Source organism: Aptenodytes patagonicus, chromosome 18 (genome assembly GCF_965638725.1).
Source record: "Aptenodytes patagonicus chromosome 18, bAptPat1.pri.cur, whole genome shotgun sequence".
Lineage (NCBI taxonomy): Eukaryota > Metazoa > Chordata > Aves > Sphenisciformes > Spheniscidae > Aptenodytes > Aptenodytes patagonicus.
Genome location: NC_134966.1, coordinates 11,075,437 through 11,097,735, shown reverse-complemented (window position 1 = coordinate 11,097,735; position 22,299 = coordinate 11,075,437). Strand labels below are relative to the sequence as shown.

At 50.0% G+C, this 22,299-nt stretch overlaps 1 protein-coding gene across 12 annotated transcripts in view; it reads right to left on the bottom strand.

Moving 5' to 3' along the window:
* Positions 1-22,299, bottom strand: part of DAB2IP (DAB2 interacting protein) — a 211,106-nt gene that overhangs the window by 37,536 nt on the left and 151,271 nt on the right. For 10 of the 12 annotated variants that reach the window (XR_012996777.1, XR_012996778.1, XM_076355589.1 and 7 more), the window contains exons 4-6: positions 10,646-10,799; positions 3,427-3,525; positions 645-1,199 (exon numbers count right to left, since the gene is read on the bottom strand). Coding sequence is in view for 10 of the 12 variants with exons in the window: in XM_076355589.1 (XP_076211704.1) it covers positions 645-1,199; positions 3,427-3,525; positions 10,646-10,799 (808 nt within the window). In the remaining 2 variants the exon portion in view is untranslated. Of the gene's footprint in view, positions 1-644; positions 1,200-3,426; positions 3,526-10,645; positions 10,800-18,742; positions 18,785-20,790; positions 21,132-22,299 lie in introns of those variants that run through there. The other 2 variants (XM_076355596.1, XM_076355597.1) reach the window with 2 other exon arrangements.

The window sequence follows — 22,299 nt, the reverse complement described above, 5'->3', positions numbered from 1 at the left end:
GTTGGCCGACATCAACCCCGCAACGAGCACCACCCTGGGAGCACCCCAGGACCCCTGGGCTTTCCCGCACTGCTGCTCCCCCTCACGCCTCCCTTCCAAAAGCATCAGGACAGACCCCGAAGACTGAGAGCTGATTCAGACACGTGTGCCCACAGGCGGACTTTGCTCTGAAATTCTCAAGACGCTGTTCACTCCCGTTCAGCTCCCGCGGTGCTGGGTGCTCTGCGAAGCAGCACAGTGACAGGGAGGGAGCAGAGCGGGCGACCTACTGGGTTCCCACAGGAATACCCAGCACACACATGCTGTTTAGCTTAAGCCAGCATTGCTTATATTCCACCCCTGAAAACTGCCTTCTTGCTTACTTTCACATTTGTGCTTGTTTATAAAGTAAGAGCCTGGCCCCAAGCCTCCAGAAGGAGAGCAAAATGACTCGGTTGGTATTTTGTGGTCCCACCGACCTCTTTGCTAATGAAACAATTCGCACTGCACACGCTACCAACTTGTTTGTAATTAAAAGCAAAATTAGAGTGTATTAATGATGGCTAGGCCTGAAGCCCAACTGATGTGGTGATTTCCAAAGCCCAACGCAGAAGTCTGCTGCTGCTGGTCTCTGGTGGGATGGTATGGATGACAAAGGGTCTTACCTTGGCCTTGCCTGTACTCTGTAGGATGTGCACCAGTGCAGAAGCCATCTCCTCTTTGTTCTTCACGCTCAGCGAGGGCTCCAGCACTGAGCACAGCACCATGTAATTGTTAGTGATGTACTCGGCAAACTCTTTGTACATCTCCATGGGAAGAATGCTCATACTCTGGTAGCGTGACTTGATGCGGATCATGGGCCCCGGGGACTTGCCCTTACCAGGGTTGGGGCTGACCACTGGGTACCATTTCTCTACAAACTGCCGGCCCGTGACAGAGCTGACGGAGATGTTCACTTGTCCAATGAAATTGGTCTTGTCCTTCTTTTTCTTCTTGTCAGTCTCTTTGTATAAGTGCACCGTAATGTTTTTGAGCGATGGGAGGTTATTAAATTCAAAGTGCTCCCCCCAAAATACATTATCAGTTTTCAATTTACAGGTAGTTCGTGCATAAAGAACGTCATCCAGGCATAATTCACACAAGTACTTTTTCTTAGCTGGCAGGTCCTTGGCTTCAATAATCCATAACTTTAACATATTCTCTACCCTTCTGCTGTTGTCCTGAAAAAAAGATGCAAAGAAAAAAAGGTCAATAAAAAAAAAGCACAAAGCCAAGCACAACAAAACTGGAGATATGAGTTCATTATTTTGGATGTGCTAAATGAGCAGAGGCTTAATTACATTTTATTTTAAGGAAATACTGGCTCTCAGGAATTTGCATAATAACACTACTTATGTTAATTTTCCAAATATCACCGTGCTCTCCATGTCTGTTGGTGCCAATTAATATAAGGAACAAGGAAGATAAAACCCCTCCAAATCATAAATGTACCATTTCCCATTCACTGCCAAGAGGGCCTCAGAAGAAACTGAAAGAACCTCACCGATCATTAATGGCTTTTGCAAAACAGAAGCTATGTTACAGGTGTCTCACAACCATCTCCTTTTTTAGTACAGCTGCTTTACAGCAGCACTGGAGTACATTTTCTTTACTGTAACAGAGCAACAACAAAGGGATCTGAACACACACCCAGGGATCACCTCGTCCATGGCTGGAATGCAACCACCTCTGGCAGGGAAAGAAGCATTTACAAAACCTCACGATATTTTAGGGCAGAAGTCCAGAGCACCCAACTAAAACATTGAGAGGAATTATGGGAGACAGAGTAGGTTCCACAGGAGAATCATTACAATTCAGAAATAGAAATTTGGCTTGGATATCTTCTAAACAATAATGGAGCAAAGGATACTGCGGGTCTTTAAGAGCTCCCCAGTGATGCTGACCTCATCCTGGAAGAACATCCAGGGGCATTTGTTGCAGGAGCAACTTGAAAGATAAAGCACTCGCAGCTGAACCGCTGCTAGGGATTCTGTAGTAACCTGTTTTGTTTGGAAACCCCTCACTGAAACAGCAACCACTGCTTACTCTGCTCAGCCTAGGAGTCTGGGCAGGAACATTTCTGCTGGAAGTCCACAATGGGATACTGTAGGTTCAGGAAGTACACACAGGAACTATACAAGAACACTGAATTCCTGACAGAAATACCAAGTCAGATACTGAGAGTTTATTGTCTATGAACTCAAGCAAAGATGGAAAGTTAGCCATCAGTTAATGGCATGTTTTGAGATGAAGGCACACTTCCAAATGAATTTCCACTGAACACTGCGTCTCAAAGCCATAGTGATGTGCCCAGCCCCAACTCACATTCCCAGGACTTTTCTCATAGTCAGTGTGACCACACAAACCTTACACAGCTCTTTCACATCATTACTACCAGGCTGCTGCACTCAGAAAGCACCGGAGTCACTGAACTCCACGTGCAGGAACACGCAGCTAGAGGCAGAAGTCCACCTCTCCCCTCCGCTGCTCCCGTTCTGATATTGAAGGAAATCTTTTACACTGACATTTGGCACTGTGCTGGGAACAATAAACTCCGACACAGAGGGCTCCTTTAGCAACCCGCCAGGCCTGGACCTAACTTGTACGCACAGTTACGTGGCTCTGATGCCAGGAATGAATTCACAGGATCCCATCATTTGTGTCTTCTCTGATCAGCAGAAAAAGACTTGTTGATTGAGCTCATCAGTTGTGAAATCCTGCAGCTGATTAGTCCTGATCAATCTTTGTTAGCTAACTCTAGTGCAGAGAGGGAAAAACAGCTGCAGACTTTATTTTAGGATATACTTAGTCTTAGCGGGCCGTAAAACCACATATTGGGTGTCCCTGTGTTCCAGCGAAGAGAAGGATTTGTTTCTGTAGATCCCGGAGGGGATGATTTTGCCACCTGAACTGACTGGAGAAAGGAAAGCTACATTCCACTATCACCTCAGAGAACTCGCTGCGATGGGCACCTGAGTTTCTCCATTGCTAAAGCAGACACGGCGAGTACTACCAGAGTCAGAAGTGTGATATGTGAACTCTTTAGACTATTCAGTCTTGTAACTTTGCTGGCAGCTACCTGACATCTGTCCCAGAGCTTTTGGGAGGTGGAAAGTCCTACGTAAGTGGCAAGTATCATCAGTAACAGAGCAAGACTGAAGATTCTTCAGGTCTGATCAATTCTTAGAAACAGCTGAAGCAGCATGTGCTGAGAAAAGAGGGGAAGAAATAATTGGCACTTGCCTGTAAATATAATTGTGGAAGAAAGCAATATGGAAAAAGGCTGACCTATAGTTACACTTACTCACCAAAATGACAATACATCTCCTGCTGCTACTATGCACTGGGCTATAAAATGTAATAACGAGGAACTGAACTATAACAGAGGCAATTCCTCAAAGCCACTACCTTGTTTGGGTGCACGGCACGCCGCAGGTTTTCCATCCATTTATCTCGCTCTGCTGCAGAACGACACGAGAAGCACTTACTTCCTGATGAAGTCGTCACCTACAGGGAAAGGAACAGGATTATGTCTTGACCAGCACACTGCAGACTGTGATTTGGGGGGAGAGGGGGAGTTAGGAAAGATGCCAGTGGATTTTTTTTTTTTAAGTAAACAGCTTTACCCAAGCATGAAGCAACAGCCCCTAAGGCTAGTGGAAAAAACAGGGCAACTCTGTATGTCACAGAAATAATCACAGAAGCAAATTCCAATTACTTCTCCTCTTCTACACCAGAAAAACACTAGATAATGGGCCCCATGCACGTGACGCTTTAAACCACCAAGTTCCACAACTGAGAGAGAGCAAATCCTTAGATGAACTAAAGATAAATTGCAACCACTCGGCATTCCTCCAGATTCAGCCCAAAGCTTGCAACAGTAACAACCCATTCCTTGTTTTCAGCAGAACATCAGGCCCAGAAAAGCTGGCTTCGTACCTTCCCTCTTCGTGTCCTGTTGCTTCTGAAGACCATGCTGTGAAGAACTTGGGGCCAAGTATATACACCACAGTCCTGGAAGCAGTAGGAGCAGTAGCTCACAGCCCGGCCGGAGGCACTCCGGTCCTCACAGCACCTGCTCCCCACCTGGGGAGAACCAGGCTGGCGCTCCCGGACCTGGAGATGGCCAGTGAAGTGCTGCTGTACCCTCCTCTCACCTCTCACGCTCCAGTATCACTCCAAGGGATCTTTCTGCAGTATTTGTGTGACTTTCTCTGGCCATTGGGATTTCATAGCCAGGTTTTGAAGAAGAACACTCGCAGCAGTGACATTTCCAGTGGTGCGAATGCCCCTCATTCCTTATCACATCCCTGTGACCACATGGAAACTCAACCCCGTTGAGAGCCCACCAAAGCAGCCACTGCCCAGCAGCCCCAGGGTAACAGGCACCAAACACTTCTTCCTATCCACCACACCAAGCTTCCTCGGCATCAATTACTGAGCCAAGGTCTTAAAGGCCAATAGTTCTCTGTGTCTTCTCATGTACACATATCCCTCAAGCCGCCCTCTCCCCCAGGCCCTGCTGGTAAGCTGACAGACCATGACCGTGGTACCAGAACTCTGCACTGCCCATAAAGCTCTCCGCCAGCTGCTCTGCCCTTCTTTGCATTTGCTGCATTTGGTGATGTCCAGTAATATTCTTTATGTACATCCCTGCTTGCAGGCCAAATGGACCTGGCTAGTACTTTAAATAACTCCCCTCTGAGCTTCATTTCCGCCAGTCTCAAGCTGCAAAATTATTTCTGAGTACTTTATCATCTCACAGTGTTCGTGTTTACACACTGCACACTGGGTTATCTGCTTCTGGGAGACGCAATCTCCTCTAATTTCATGTATCTCTCAGAAGCCTAACCTGTTCTTACAGCAGAGCTGGCTCTTGCTAAGATTTGTCATTAGCTAACCTCAATGAGGAGTTGAACACATCCCTTCCTTTGAACACAGACATCTTCTAACCAGGACAAAATAACAAGAGGCCTATCCTGTCTTCACGCAGCAAATGCAAGAAATCTTCCAACCCTTGATATCCCAGAAACTCTCTCCTTCAGGCAGATACTCTTCCCTGTCCTTACACGCTTTCATCTTCTGTCCTGTAGAACTATATATTCTTCTGAGCACAAGTTATCTTCTATTTCCAAGAAAAGAAGACTCCATATTAGCAGGCACAGTAGTATGATCTTTTCAGCATCCTTTCACACTTCAGTGTATTTCCAGCTTCTTTGAAGTTTCCCATTACAAATCTGGCCTGCTGCAAATGCTCATGTGAACCTCCGTCCCTGAACCTTCACAAACGGACTTCTGGTGGCACAAGAGATGTATCACTTGCAAGACCGTGTCCACCGCGTGTGATCCCTACGCGTTGCTCTGCCAGAGGGTATGGCAGTTTTGCATCTTGATCCTTTTCTCAGTAAGAGTTCCTGCAACAGCATTCAAGCCGAGCATAGCCATACACCTGACTGCTAATGACACCTGAAGAGAAGCAATGCACGGCTGCATTACTGTTGACATGGTGCTGTACCATCTTAACACTGAATTACAAATACACAGATCCCAGAAGTACCACTTAGCAACAGTTTTTAAGAACAGAACTTACAGTGAAGTAACACGGCAGATGCACAGCAAACGAGCATTGCTCCAGACAGCTCCCTAGTTGCTTGATCAATGTGAATTTCTAAGGCTTCAAAGCCGTTCTTCAGACAAGAACCTAACAATTCAGAACTTGAGCCCTGTCTTATTTGGCCCATCTAATTCAGCTGCGAAAGACTCAAAATCATCCATTTTCAAGTCCAAACCATCAAAGTCCAGACACTACTGGTATAGCCACACTGCCCTGCAGGCGTTATGGCCAGGTTTCTGTACCCCCCACTGGGAAAACCCTCCCACTGACATTCTGACTAAGGTTCACAAAATGCAGTCCCCACTGATTGCTTAGAAATCCGTTACAAAGGTGGAATACGTCAAATACATCTTTCTGTAAACTACCCCATTAGTCCATTTCCTCAAAAGCCATTTCTCACCTAGCTTTTTGTTTTGCTCTTTTGTTTTGATGGGAATTTGGTGTACAATGCATTTGAAAACAATGTTCTCAGATCTAGAGAATTTGGTAGGAAACCTGGAAGTTCTTCCCTAAAAGAGAATTATGACTTCTTTGATTGTTGTTGAAAGATGCTCTCTTGAAGACAAGTTCTCCTTGGTGACACACATGGATCCCACAGCTGCCTAGAGGATTCACATCCAAATAAATAAACATGCGATTTAGCTGTCCTTCTACTGAATCTGTTAATTAAATGTCAGTTTTTTTACCAGCTATCTGTTAGGTTGAATATCTAATATATTTTCTTGCTACACTTAAGTCAACATATTATCATTGAGTTATCATGGTAAAATTTATGATTCAATTCCAAAACAATTACCGATTAACTAATCACTCAAAACCTAAAAAAACTGCAACTGCCATACTTAAGTGAGAGAAGGGGAAAATCCTCCTGTGTCAGACATAAAGCCCTCTTGATCTGATGGGAGTTGAAAGTCGTATCTACCATGTCTGACCAAAAATGTAATTTTATCCAGAACTGCAATAACATCCCAGCTTTGAGCTCTGACCTAAACATCATATGGCATTAATGATCTCCATGAGATATTAATTATCTTGATAAAGAGAATATTCTGGTCTCATCAAGATTTTGGATACACTAGAATACTATTAATGTACAGGACAAACTCAATTAATAAAACTCATTAATTTCTAAAATGTTACTTATTCACATGCATTATCCACAGTCTCGGATGGGTGATCTCTTAAGCCAGATAAAATCTTGTCATTTTAAGAATGTCTTAGGTACAGCACGGGTTCCTCAAAGTACACCTGAAGGAATCTCACCGGAGTAACAACAGAAGATGATAACTGAGTTACCGAAGCTGCTTCACTCAAAGTGTTCAAAAGATTTTACGAGGAAAAGTTAGGGTTCAAGCTGGTAAACGCCACCATAACCAAGTGCAGAAGGGCAAACCGGCGCTGCCTGGGCCAGCCCCGCAGACCTGCGACGGCTGCTCAGGGCGTCTGAAGGGCCATGCGAGCAACGGCGAACATGTGCACAGCTGGACTAAATTTAGCTCCGTTAAATTTAGCTCCGCTAAATTCTCCCTTGCTCAGGCAAGGCCACGATGAGGTGACACGGTGTCAGTTGTAGTGGAGCAAGTACAGTCCAGCAGTAGCTTTTTCTTTCTCCTGTTCCGCATCCCCCAGCTATGTCCTGCGACAGCCCAGACACGAGCTGTGCAACTGGACAAGACTTTGGTCTGCCAAGACAGTAACAGAGCCCTTCAGTCGTAACTCCCCTGCCTGGCCCAAGTCACCAGGACCCCACAAATAGCAGAGCCAGGAACAGGCTCTGGGAGTCTGGACTCCGAGTCTCCTTTACTGGACTAAGATGCCTACTGTATATTTAGCACCCGCAGCATGTGCAGTGGCATTAGATGATTATGCTGACTGGGAAGTCTTGTAAGGAGAAAGATGATGCTGAGTAACTTTTTTAAAAAAATCAAGGAAGAAAACAAGTAAATACTGACTGCCAAGTACTCGGCAAGTCAGAAAAAAGCAGGTTTCATAGAACTTAATAAGCAGAAAAAGCCAAATGCAGCATTTGAAAAAGCACTGCGTTACTGCTGACTCTCCTTACCCCCGGCAGAGCCCAGCTGAGGGGAAGCAGAGCTGAGCAGTCAGCTTTGGCACGTCTTAATGCAGGTCAGTCGAGCTAAAGGAGAGAAACAATTGCACTGTACCTTCATACAGCCAGCTCCCTCCAAACGAGCCACTTGGTTTTTTTCCACTGCAGATGGCTTTGGCACCTCTCGCTTTTGTCTCCATTTGGGTGCGCTGCCAGTTCTCTCTCTGAACCTGCCCTCTTCAGCGCGACTCCATCTGCAGTCATGTCAAATCCTGCCGTCTTGTTCTCTGAGCCACAAGGCTGCTGCTGCAGCTCGGTGGAGGAGGACCTGTGGGACGCCGCACCTCACACTGCCTGTGCTGGGCAGCCTGGACCGCAATCAGCTTCTGGAGAAGCTGCTGCACGCTGTTGTTGGTGAGGGACCCCAAAGAGCATGCTGAGCCAGCCCGGCCAACCGAGCACCAACATCCCAAGTGAGAACAAACAGACACCAGCCAGCTGGTGATGGAAGCAGCTTCCAAGGCACTGTCCACTGCCCGACCACCCCACTGCAAGGAGAAGGCAGTTAAGAACAGTGTAAGGCAGGCACTGCCTAACAACAGCAACGCTTCGCTTCTCAATTTGAGACAGCAAACTTGGCCAGTCCTGACAGATCTCCCTAGAGAACAGATCCACAATAGCCTCAAAGCGCAGGGACAAGGCACCATTACCAACCCGCAGCACCTTCGCAAACCACTGTGCCGCAAATGTCTTGGTTCCCCTTGTCCCCGTGACTCTGGCAGTAACTTCTCACTTGACATTTCTTAGTCAGGGCTCCTCTTCCAGGACATCAGCTGAGCTTCTCACTCTTCAGTGTTCCCATGCACAGCAGTGTCACGGCTCTTGGCCATCAGCTTCAGTTTTCCTTTCAGCCTCGTGTAGACTTCAACCAGAGCTTTCCCAGTTCCAGGCCACAGGAACCACTACAGGTTTTACTGCTCTTCGCTGAGCTTCCACTGCAAGGCGGCGGCAGTCTTTGCCAAGTCTTGCCTGTACTTTCAGATAAAGCAATGCTGAAGGACTCAGGATCACAGGCCATAGATGGGACCCTCAGGACACAGGAGTAACTGAAGGCAACATTCAAGCACCGAGGAGGAGAAGATGCTTGTGTGGTTTTGTCACTCGGCTTTCACTATTGCCTGACAATGGAGAACCATGTGATAAAGTTGCCTGTGCCAAAGCACGCAGGGGTCTGGAGGGGCCAGCAGCAGCCACCCAGCCCGTCCCAGCACACACCGCTCTTCCGCCCAGGCGCGAGGCATGGCCCAGGCTTGTCCCTCCAGCCCTGTGCTGCCCAAAGGCAATGCTAACCCTTTGCTTCGATCAGTTGCACCTAAGTGCACGGTGGATTGGGGTCACTGCCTGCTACCCACCAGGGATCCTGGGAGATCTGCAAACTCATCTCAGTGCTGAGCTCACTCCGAATTTGAAAGAGGATCTCTGGAGATACAAGACCAACGCATTAACACAACATGCCATTTAGCTCTCACCTCAGTCCTTCCTGGTGGAACTTGTTGATGAGTAACCATCAATTACAAATCAAAGTCCCTTTTGTTTTCTGGCATTCTCCCTTTCCTCTGCAGGATTTGCAGAACAGCAATTAACATGTTCTTTTTTTCTGTATGATTCTTCTTTATCCAACTCACTTAGAAGTAAAATTTTCTTCCTCCTTACAAGTGCATGACTTGTGTAATTTCCCTCTCAGTCAGCTTTCTACAAGTACTGTTCGTATCCCTTCCTCTGCTCTTGTGCGCTGAACAGAATTGGTAAACAACTCTTATATTATGGATGTCACATCTATTTTCCATCTAGCTCCATTTTATCTTTCTTCAGTGGAATGTAATAGAGGCCATATAATTTACAAAACTGCTCTCCTCCTGACCTGCTGCACTTGCTCCATTCTACAGAGAATGAACAGCACTGGAAAATTTATACCTCAGCCCACTTCAGACTTTATGTTTGGGGCTATTTTTTGTAAGACTGTTTTTGTGTTACCTGCTTATATGTTAAGAAATGGATCTTTTAACTCATTTCTTTCCAAGTGTGCTAATTTCAGTAAAGAAAAAAAATCTTCATCTCTCCGGTCTGACTCCTCTTGGACACTGCCACCTTCACCTAGCACTGCCCATTCAAGAAAAGCCTGCAGTCCTGTCACCCCACCACAGTACGATACAACCATGGATATATGGTCTACCTGCTCTTCTATGTCCAAGTACAAACAGGTTACCTTCTCTTCACAGAAACGCAAGTATCAACCATCTTATTGCTGTAAGAAAACCATTTCCCAGTTCTATATCCAGCCACTGCCGTAAGCAATAATACTTTGCCATCCATGATGCAGGACAAATGATTCCCAAGACATACTACATTGAATTATCCAACTACAGCCTGGTTTGTACGTGTCCTACCACCTCCTGCTAGTACAGGCCTAACCACATGCCATAACAGATGTTAAAAAAAATTGAAATACAGATTTTTCTATTTACCCAAACAAGTGAAGCTTCAGTTTTCTAGACAAAGTCCTCAACACTCCCACTGACAACAGTAGGCTATCTTTGTGACCACGTATAACGTCTTTGTGGCCACTGAGTAGGGATTAGCACTTTCCGATATCTGTATGAACATCAACTACAAATTTATGCTTTGCTAATACACAGCCTTAAGTAGTTCAGCACCTGTGCCAGCAGCAAGCTCTGCTGCGACAACGATTACAAGGCAAAGAGCTCACTGCTCTGATTTTGTGGGTATGATCCTCCTTGGAAAGACGGAAGTAATTTTCTGCTTATGAAATGGTCTCTGTGTAGCAATTCAGAGCAGACGTTTTATAACAGCAAAAGCCCAAGATGCAACTCCACACCTGGCTGCCCAGTCAGCCCCATTACGTGGCAGGAACGGCCCCCGGGACGGACAGAAAGGCTCCTTACCTCAAAGCAATAGTCTTGTCCCAGGATGCTACTGTGGACTGGCTTGATGACCACTTCTTCCTCCATACTGAGATCCAGAGCCTCAACAGCACTACTGGGACTGAGCAAAGACTCGTGGGAGCGCGATTCTTTCAGCCTCGGCATTAGATGGGATCTAGAGGAAAAATGTAACAGTATCAGTGGATGTTTTCCTTCCCAGAGAAATTATTTAGTCCATCTGTTAGCAACAACTGCAGAATATTCCTGGGAATTTTTTGCCATGAGATAACCGAGGGCCCAGAATAGCCGGGACTGCTAGACTGTCCCATTTATAATTTGGTGAGCAGGTTCTATTACAGGCTGTATGTTCAGTAAAAACGTTTTTTCTAAACTCTGCTGCAGTCAGGACTACATTATTAGAGGTCTGTGGAGTGCGGGGTCTCTGCACAGCTGAGTATGTCTTTAAATGGCCATCACACCTGCTGCATGAGACCTTCCAGGTGCGTTGGAAGTATGAGCAGATCAGGGAGGCCGGCTGGCCCCAGCATGAACTACTGTGCACATCAGTACCGCAGACCCGGTGCTGAGCTCCAGTGGTGCTGAGTTCCAGTGGTGCTGAGCTCCAGTGGTGCTGAGCTCCGACTGCCAGCACAGGACTGGGTTTGCATGTGCGTGGGAGATCCCATTAGCATCCTACTTCATTTCATGCTGTTTTGCAGCACCCAGTCCCTACTGATGGAAGAAAGTTGCCTGCAAACGGGGAGGAATTAATGACAGATCCTTCTAAAACCCCAGACCTGTGTTCGCTCAGTGCATACAGAGCGTGCCTGGGCAGCGGCCGGCACTGCCAGGGCAGACGCCATCCCTGTGTGTAGGTACCCTTCTCCCCACCAAAACACACACATCTGTATCGCGGATGCAGCCAGTGTGTGGATCCGCACCCTGTAACCAATAACCCGAGGGCTCGTGTGCTCTCTCCAATTGTTACACACATCCCCGGGACGGGGACAGTGTGGAAAATAAGGCCATGATAGCCCTATTGATTGATCTAAATGCTCTGGAGTCCCACCGGCAGCATTTAGCAGCAGGGAGCCCACAGACAGCAAGCAGCACACCATTTTCGAGACAGCCAATACAATCAATGGTGCTGTAACTCTTAAAGCAAAACCAGAGAGCTCAAGGGGAAAAAAAAAAAGACAGCTAGGTAATCCCAGGGAAAACAGAGCAAAACCATAAAGTGGCAAGGGAAAAAATAACTTGAGAGCAAAGGGAGCAGTTGCCTTCTCTATAGCCTGCACCATGTAAAATGTTCCTACGCCGGCCAGCTCACAAAAGCTCTGATTCCAGTAGCTCTGACCTTTAAAACCTCTGGCAAGCACTTTAGGGTCTTCCACAGAGACCACGTGTCCCCCTGTCTATAAGAGAGTACGACGCCTTTTTCAAAGGCACGGAAGGACAGAAATAAGGGGAGTTTGAGATATTCTCAGCACGGTCTTTTCTGAGCAAAACAACAATGCTCCCAGTATACTCTCAGATTGCTTTGTCTGTGTGTGTTGAGTTCTGTCGTTCTCTAGAATAAAGCTGACCAAAACACAGAGAAATGCCAACAGTGCATGCAGAATTCATAGCTTCCAGTGAATCACACGTCAAGCTGAATCTAGAAAATAGCCAAAGGAGGCTCTAAGATAAACAGCAGCAGAAGATAAACAGGTGCTTCTCTAGATTTGCCATTAAGATTCATGCCATCGATGAACCCCCAGGTGATAACAGATCAGCCCACACCTGGATTCTCCAGCTGAGCATGCTAAATGAACAGCTCTGAAAGCTGCAGGCCACCCCTCCTCCCCAGCGGCACTGCCGGACAACCAGCCCGGAGACACGCCACCCAAAGGTGAAGGGACAGCACAGTCTCCAGACACTTCCCCGCATCTCCTGAGGCTGACAGCCAGGACCAGCTGTGGTGATACCTGTTAAGGCATCTGCAGAAAAACAGACGACGACACCACAGTCTTTTTCTTAGGGGACAACCACCAGCCCTCAAATGTTGAAAGCCCCGGGTTAGCACAGCCTTGTGTGGCATCAGAAGCTGTGGCTTTGAAGCAAAAGGCCCTCTATCCCATTAGCAATTCTCTAAACTGCCCACTCACCCCATATCTCTATGGTGAATAAATTGATCTTTAGGAACTGACCATAGTCGTTTCCCAGTACTTTGTGGCAATTTTACACTGTTTTCACAGAAAAGGGTCCATATCCTTTTCCGCTGAATGATACTGTACATTAACTCTGATACAGGCAGACAGATCAAGTTACCTCTGGACGCTGAGCGCAGAACTAACATCCAGCAGCTCAAGAACTGACAATACAGGCTGCTCACCAAGGCCCAGTAAGCCCAGGAACAAGGCATTTATGGTAAATCTTATTTCCATATTTTACAGATGAAATTAGAAAAGTTAAGTAACCAAGCTGAGACTTGCATTCTTGTGTGGACAAATATAAATATTGATAATCTAAACCCACAACTCAGGAACTACATACTGTAACACGCACATGTACGTCACCGAGCTGGACTGGTTCATGCTGGCCTAAGAATTTTTGTTAAAATTAAAACAAAACAAGTCTATTTTTCATTTAAAACTACTGCAGCTGCAAGGCTGCGGGTGGGAGTGCAGATGTGCAATACGAAGAATTACCAAGGGGGAGTTTCTGAGGACATATTATGTTCTCACCAGATTCAGCAAATGCATATTTATATCCCTCCATACTCTGCTGTATGCCTCTGGGAATCCTAAAATTAACAGGACTTTTCTTAGGCAGGAGGTTATTTGTCAGGTTCTTGCCTCGGCAGGACCCGCTCCCAGGACGCCTTTCACTCCTGAACGGCCGATCAGATCCAAGCCAGGTCAGTAACAGAAACATTTTTCACCAGATGCTGCACTGTACGGAGGGAGCGCTGCAGGTCTCAAACCAGCCCTAAAAGGCCCAGCATCTGTCTGTGTAGCAAGAGCTAAGTGGGGAGATGTCATTAATTAGAGACTCTCGTTTGAAATCTCAGCGGAAGGGATGAGAGATCTCTCTGCCAGAGGCAGCCCTGGCAGAGCAGGATGAGCGCTGCCTGTGCAGAGCCTCCTCCCAGGGTGACTGGCCCCATCCCCTCCCCAGCACCCCAGGGCCAGCCCTGACACTACGGCGCTTAACCCGCGGCAACCCGGTACGGTCCGGGGGGCTTGCAAATGCCACGGAGTGCAAGAAGGGCTATATACCACCAGCCTTCAGAGGACACACGGTCCTTTCATTTTAATACCCTGTTCTAGAGGAGAGCATTTCTCATGTCCTTTGGTAAGTAACATGACATTTGCGGCAGGAGTCCATTTACTGGAAGATGTTTGCAAGTCCCTGTCGCAGCTCCCACAGACTTCCCTTTGTATTAACAGTAAGAAAAAGGTCCTGCTAAGGCCATAAGCTGCTTCCCTGACTCAAGAGGGTGAGGGCACTCTTCTTACCGAAAGGACCACACAGCCTTCCCCCTGTTTGGGCAGGGAAAACATAAACCCGCCATGTGCGTGTTACAGTGAAGCCCTCAGAGTGATAATGTCTCTGTCTTGTACCGCATCAGGCCATAAAAGACCTGGAGGGCTTCATCCAAAGACAATTCACTGGGCAAGGGCTGGCAAGTGCTAAAAAAACCCCCAGCAAATCCCCTTGCTGATGAAGAAGTGCAGAAATATTAAGCACACAATGTGACAGCTGGACTCAGCCTGAAATGGGGCATAAGGTGCCGGTGCGGCTGTGCTGGTGTGCCCCAGCTGCTGGGGAGACTCGTCTCGGTTCCCTCCAGCTCTGCCCCGAGATTCACCACCCACAGCCAGGATTTCCTCCTGGGGAGGCAGGCACGTTTCTATCAGGAGACCCCAACAACCTGATGTCCCCAAAGGAGTGTAACGATACATCACTGCTCCTGGGGCAGAAGCAGTGATATAAGCAGGAGATGGACACTCCTCAGCTCTGCCTGCTTCCACCCAGCGTGGGCAGAGAGCAGCATCCATGGGGACAGAGATACCACAGTCCCTGTAAACTCGTGCTCTTCCTTGGCCATCCAACATCCTAACAGGCAAACTCACCTGGAACATCATTTGCTTACTGCGTATATACACTTCCAAGATGACAGAGGTACTTTGTTCAAATTCATCTCTCCACCATCGCTTTCCAAAATGCTGCCTGTGGGGCCATCTAATCTCTTGCTGTAATAACTCGCTGTGTATTCCAGGTCTTGTCCCGGCTTACATGAGCTGATCAAATTCAGTTCCTACGCCTTTGTTTTAATATGGTGGGAATAGCCAGCTGCCCAGAGAAATCTCACAGCAGGAAACCCTCTTCCAAACAGCACATTCAGTTCCTTTTGCCATGGGCCTTGTTTTAATCCCTTTCTACTTGCCTGAAGTTCAGTTGAAATGAAGGGGGGAAAACATCTCATAAAAGACCACATTAGTTCTAAAGAGAAATAACATTACTGTTACCGGCACTGACCTGGAGAGTCATACAGAGAAGCAGCCAGTCTCTGGTTATTAAAGAAAGAAGTTTACTGCCCAAGAGCAATGAGAGAGGATTGTTGTTCTAAATAATAGAAGTCATAAAACATTACCATGTGAAGGGATGCTATCCCCCTCTGCCTGCTTCCTCCACAGGCAGCCAGAATTAGGGACGTCAAGTATTACCAGGCTGTGACACCACACCTAACCTAACCAGGACCTTGTGGACTGCCACAAAGACTTTGTGGACAGAGAGAAACAAGCACGGAGGGACAATCCATTCTCTCCTCATCAAACTTCAGGACTGGATTTTGAGCCATGGAGGCAGCAACTGTCCGTCTGCAGCAGCGGCACCACGCACACAGCAGCTCTGCAGAATGACTGGAAGGACTGCCCGGGAGTCCAGGCTCGATGTTCTTTCAAGAACAAAGATACTCTGCCGACGCTACAAGGAAGGAAAAAATGTAGGGCCTGTCTACACAGAATTATTGTGGAATAGGTCTTGTGTGTTAAACTCATACACTCTTATTCCAGAATTGCTTTCTTGTGAAGACAAGCCCTCAAAGGGGCAACCCCATTGGTTTTCATTTCAGAACCTCACCTGCCTGAAACCACCCAGACGCTGCTTCTGTGGTTTTATGATGAAAATTTTCCTGGTATTTTTGAGAGACAGAAACAAACAGGGAACCTGGCTGGGTAGCTGCAGAGGGATGGAGCAGACACAAAATGCAACACTGAAACATGGGGAAAAAAGTAAAGAGCCTTTCTTAAATCTCCCACTGTTCCACTCTGAGAGCACAAGCAGATTGGGGAATTTTGAAGGAAGTCCAGGCACTAAGCTGAAGATGTCCCATTAATACCAGCTGCAGAGTCGGCCTTTGCAACGTGAATGCCTCCCCACTGTCACAGGGGTCTGACCTCCTAAATTACAGTTTGACTCTGCGACACGTCTCCTGGTCAGGAAACATTCCCTGCATACAGCTTTTCGAGGGCTGACAGTTCTTTTCTCCGACCAACTGGGAAGAGGGTCTTTAGGGCAGTCCTTACCCTCTTACCAGCACACGTCCACTGCAGGGGGTCCCACATGCACAAACGCAGCAGAACAGACCATGAGATCCACGTGCAGCGTAGACAGAATTTAAATCTGTCTCCAGCCTGGGGATTAGGTTTTGTTATGACTGAGAACAAAGTGGACAACTCCACCAAATTGATTTGCAACATCAGATGGGAGAAGGATTTTAGCAGCCGCAGATGGGAGCAAATCACACGCCATCCTCTGCCAGCTTCACCAGGGGCAGCAAAATTGGGCGCCGGGGAGCTCTGTGTGCAGGCTGTCCCACCTGAGGCTCGAAGCCTTGCTGCTGCTGGTTACGAACTGGGACTACGCTCTCTGCAGAGCCCAAACTGGTCCGATGGCTGCGTTTCTTCCTGCAGCAGATGCAAACCAGGCTCTCCTACACAGCAGCTCCGCCGCAAGCCCTCTCCTTGCCTCATTAGCATTGCCTGTGTGACCCCCCTGCCTGGTGCTGACTTCCCGCTAACCTCCTGACCACTGCTGGGAATTCTCATCCATTCCTCCCCAATGTCTCATCCTGCTTCAGTTTAGCAAATAAATAGGAAAGTGATGTTATGGGAATAACCAAGAACAACAGCACAAGAGAACTTGCATGCTTCCAGAAGATGAGAGAATGTTTTTTCTTCCTGTAGGACAGGACGCGTGGATGAAGTCTCAGCATGCAGCATATCCTTCTCCATGTTCTGCTACCCTGAACTTTCTCCCACAGTTTTCTGAACGCCAGCTGCTGATCTCTGCCTTGGCAGTGCCGCGGTGGGCTGAAGCAGAGGTGGATGCTCTGCAGCCTTTGGGGCTCTCTGGGCGGCAGGGTGGCGGGAAGCATCACTCAGCACACTGGTGATGGGAAGCTGGTGTCACATGTTACCCTCACTAACACAACACCTTCGCTGAGCAACACAAAGGACATGTAATTAAACTTATTAATGCCCTTGTTTTTAGACTGTTCTCAGTTTTAACCGACAGCAGAATTAATTACATTCAAAAGGACTTCGTCAGCTCATACCAGATTCCAAATGTTGTTTTTGCCAGAGCAAACCTGAAGGATGATTTTAACCTGTGACATTCACCTGAGCGTGGGTATTTGTTTGCTTAACAACGTGCCACTGCAAAGTTTGTCAGTGACAACCCGCAGATCCAGCACAGTATAACCAGCAAGGACGCCGACTGGATTTGTAACATGCAAGATGAGAGAAACTGCAAAAGCAAGCAAAATGCCTCAAGAGCAAGAAGCAAAAGGTGATGGGAAGTATTACCTGAGTTTCAATAATAAAAAATGTTGTAAAGAAGCTAAGGAAGTAACTTCTCCCTCTATCCCAAGAGCCGAATGGCACCACCATCTTGCTTTTAACAGAAACTGACCCTTCATATAAAAAAAATCACCTTTTCTTATCACATCAGTCTAAACCAGCACACATTAATAGTGCTGTATCTGTGCACATCTGCTGCAAACAGCAGGCAGAGATCCACCACTCGTTGGGGTTCAAACCCTAGTACAGCCCTGAGAACTACTCATTCCCACAGCACCAGCCTGGAGCGAGTAAGGATTGTAGAGCCCAGAAAACCACCTGGGGAACCTCCAAGGAGGCCCAGGCAAAACCAGGAGGTACGGCTGCTGTGAGGGCTGACTCGGAGCCCCCCGGCCCCCTGCCACCACCCGCGGGCAGGCACCACTGCAACACGGGGTGCTCCCCAGCTCTATCGGAGACTCACAAGTCTCCACGGGGGAGGAGAGTGGGGATAAAGGTTTTGATTTTTATCACTGAAATTTTGCTTAACATAAGTCTAGAGGCAGAGCCTGGACAAGAAAGAAAAAGCAAGGCAGGATCTCTCCTCCTGGATTAACCACAAGGAAATTGAAGTCGCAAGCCCCATCTCCCACACTACGGCCCTGGTTCCTGAGCCCGGCCATGGGCGGCTGCCTGAGGCAGCGACGATGTTAATAAATAATGATGAAAACAAATTCTTAACACGCAGAATCATGGACGGAGCGCTGCTAAAAATAAACAACCCGTGCCGAGGACCGGGCTGAGAGCGAGCGGCAGGCTGGAATCGCCCAGCGGCGGGTGGCGAACAGCCGCAGTGGCCTCCTGCGCGCCCCGGCCCCGCTCCGCTCCGCTCCCTGCCCGCCGCCCCCGGCCCGCTCCGGGCCTCCCCGCGCCCCCGCCCCATCCCCATCCCGCCCGGGGGGCGCGGGGGCGCAGCCGGCAGCCGCTGTGATAAGCGGCGGCGCGGCTCCTCCCGCGCCCGGCTCCGCCGAGGCAGCGCCGCTTCGCCGCCGGGCAATGTGCGGGTCCGGCCCCGGAGCGCGGCCGCGGCCGCCCGCCCGCAGCCCTGGGCGAGCGCTGCAGCCCGGGCGCGGAGTTTGCTTTGGGCGCGCAGGAACCCCGGCCGTGCCCGGGGCTGCGCGGCGCGGGGCGCGGACCTCCGCCGGCCCACGCACACGCATGTACACACGCATGTACACACGCACGCACACGTGCACACGCGCTCACCCGCACCCCCTTCGCCCGCGCTCACCCGCAGGGCCCGGCTCCCGCCGCGCCGCCGCGCCGCCGCCCCGCTCCGCCTCGGCCATGCCGCGCTCCCCCCGGCCGCGGGCGGGCCGCCCCCCGGCCCCCGCCGCCCCGGGCCGGCCCCGCCGCCGCCGCCGCCGCCCCGCCCCGCTCGGGCAGCCGCGCCGCGCCGCTGCCGGGGCCGCCGGATTGGCTGCGCTGTAGCTGGGCAGAGCGCCCCGCGCCCGCCGCCCCCGCTCCGCGCTTCCCGGCCGCAGCCCCGGGAGCGGCCGCGGAGGAGCCGCGCGAAGGCCGGGCTCGGCTGCGGGGGGTGCGGGCGGAGACGGCTCTTCCCTGAACGCCGGCGGGGACCCGCCTTGCCCTCCCGCCGCCGCCGCCGAGCAGCCTTCCCTGCTGCCCAGCGGGGCCGCCGCCCGCCCCTCCGCGCGCCCGGCTGGGCGCCGGCAGCCCTCCCCGATGGCCCGCGGTCGCCGAGCCGCTCACCCCTCGCCAAAGCCAGCCTGGCCCGCGTCCGTTCGCCGCTTTCATTTTGTTGTGATAAGCCTCGGGAAAATCCAGTTCTCCGGGAGCCTTTATTTTTGCAAAAACCGCACTAGGGCACTTCTTCCCTGACCGCTTCCCTCCTGCCCGGCTCGGAGGCCGTCCTGCAGGTTGACAGCACCGGGGAGGGGAGAAGGAAGGCAGCAGCCTGCCCGCCGCCAGGCCGCCCGCTCGGGTGTCCTTGCCCTCGGATGCACACGCACGTTCCTTTCCCATTTTGGAAAGCCGAGTCACTGACCTTTGCAGCAGCGCAATCCACAGTAAGGAGTAGCGTCTGCAGCAGCAGCCAGCCGCACCTGCGTGAGCCATGATCCGCACCCCGGCACCTCTCACGCACAGAGCGATCCCGCATGAGAACTGAACTCCAGCCGGCACCCGGCAAGGCTCAGGTGAGCGCTGTGCTCACGGCCCGGCTCCCCGGCGCTCCCAGCGCAGCTTGGGGTTGTTGAAGTGCAGACTCGCAAAACACGGTGCCCAGAGCAGCAGGTACGTGCGAGAGGAGGACGCGAGACAGTAGAGAACAGAGGGGAAGGCTACACAGCATGGTCCAACTGTCCTGATTGCCACCATCCTCACCCAGCCCACGCCGACACGTTCCCAGAGCCAGACTGCTGCTGTCATCGTGGCGTATTCAAATGCCTCCATTACTCATCAAGAACAAAGTAGGACTATCTAGTAAATGAAAAACCGCCACACGGCACTGTCCCCTGCCTGTTATTTATGGCTGCTTCCTTTTCCACTTTTCAAAGGCTACCGTCCATGTCTGCAGTAAATCATAAATCCTCCAGCTCATGCAAGGCTGCTCCAGATCAGGGGAGAAAGCAGACACCTGGGCTGCAACTGCTGCTCAGCATTGGAGGGGAAAACGAGAACAAAGGTAAACATCCCTGATTAAAAAAAAACCTCAGCGTTTCCCCACACCAGAGGGGAAGGAAGCGGGTCTCAGAGTGGGAGACTGGCAGCAGGCACGAGTCTCGCCTCCTCCAGTGACTTGCAAGCTGGATTCCCAAATGGACCATCCCTCCAGCCAGCACCACCGCGTGTGGCACTGACAAACGACTCAAAATTCGTAGGTTCTCTGCCCAGCTCGACACCAACTCCCTGCGCATCCTCACTTACATGCCTCTTCCTCCTCAGCCAGAGAGGTGGGCATGACCCTCTCTCACCTCCAAGGGATCCAGAAAATGTGAAGGACTGGCAGCATTATTACTGGGCTTGAATAATAAGGAGCACTGTCTGTCACTTAGGGCCAGTGGGGTCCTTTTCTTCCTTCCAGGGTAAATGGGTCCCACCGCGCCCCAGGGACAACGGCATCAGCTCACCAGCCATGCTGGGATGAGCAGCTTGTGCAGCAGAACGCCCCAGTCAGTGCATTTCCCACCTTGCCTCCTTAGTGGAGCACATGCAGACCCCGTCCCCTTGCAGTCTGCGAACAGTGCTCTGGATTTAGCACATTTTGCCTCATTTTTGCCTCCCCCCATTTCTCCCGCCAGCAGTTTGAAGTTTTCTCACCCTTTGCTGGCAGATGCCATGCAGAGAGACAAGCTTGCTGTCCTCGATCTGCTTTTCAGGGCTTCTATAAAGTAGGGCACCAGCATCAACCCAGCGTCAGGTTTTTGATCCATTGCTGGAGTAGCCAAAAATAATAACAGGCAGCTTCAGTCAATCTTTTCGTTCTCAAATCTGCAGCAGCAGCAGCACAGGGGTCCTTTGTGCAGCAGAGCAAAAATATGGTGCACTCCAGACTGAAATCCCAGTCAGCAATCCAGAGCCATTCCCGCCTCTGAGCTGGGCTCACCAGCAGCTCCCGAGTAAGTGCACTTGGGTCCTCAATGGGGAGCCCTTGCCTTGTGGGGTCCCCTTTCCCACAGCCATCAGTGCTTTGCTCTCCGTATTTCCTTTAGCACCTTATCTCCCTCGCTGCGGCAAAATGTTAAGGTCAAGTTACAGTTTTACCAACCCTTTTATCTTTCTGGCAAGGCACGAAAATGCAGAACCTGAACTTTGGAACGAGCCCTCGCACTGGCAGTGGGTGGATAGCGGAGCAGACCGAAGGCATCGGGAGAAGAGAGAATCCAGGTTCTCTCTGCGGCCCAGCACTGGAGTGTTTTGTGTTGCACGTTCAGACACATTATTAGGACAATCTGGAAGGAAGTACTGAACCCAACAAGCATGTGCTTTTGGCCTGCATTCTAGCAGGAAGCCAGATACGCTTGGAACTGTGGCAGCTCCAGCTGACGTAAGGACCCAGCACAGCTCCACTGCTGCTACCAGATGACAAGGAAGAAGACCAGCAAGAGCCAGCGAAAGAGCTCTGTTTGCTGGGAACTGCCCAGCTGAATTTCCCCTGTCCCAGACCTGAAATTCCAGACGGCCGGTCTGTGCAGGACTGGCACATGAGCCAGGCATCGGGAGATGAAGTAGCGTATGAACTTGGAGGCCCCAGGTGCTCTGTGGTACTGTCCTGCTGCACATTTGTTCTTCACACTCTCACCTCCGCGAATGACAAATGTGTTTCCCAACAGTAACGTGCTGCCATGCCCCTGCCCCAGCGGGCTGCCCCATCGATCACGCTGTACTTGGGTTGGTGTCTAAAACACGCAAACTTCTTGGGGCTACAGGTCTGTAATGCACAGGTCATTCATCCCCCCCACCTCCCTGTGGCCTCTGGACTGAATATCCTTGTGTAGCTCAGGAGGTACAGAAGCTAAAACTTTGCAGACCAGGGCCTCGGGGACTGCGTTTTCCCCCTCCCCAGGGAGTACCAGGCAGTGAAGAAACAGCACTCCGTTGATTCAATGCTTAAATACTGCTGCAGTGAGCATTACTACCACCAAAAAGAAGTCTGTACGTCAAAGTCTCAGCTAGCTAATTTTATTCCAAGCCAGGGTTTATCCCAGCTTCCTTAAATCAAGCTTGTACCTCATTCCTCATCTGCACAAAGTGGTGTTTCCCTGCAGACTGTTGTTCTTCCCACCAGCGGCTCTGTTCGGAGGGTGATGTGCAGGTATACAACACGGT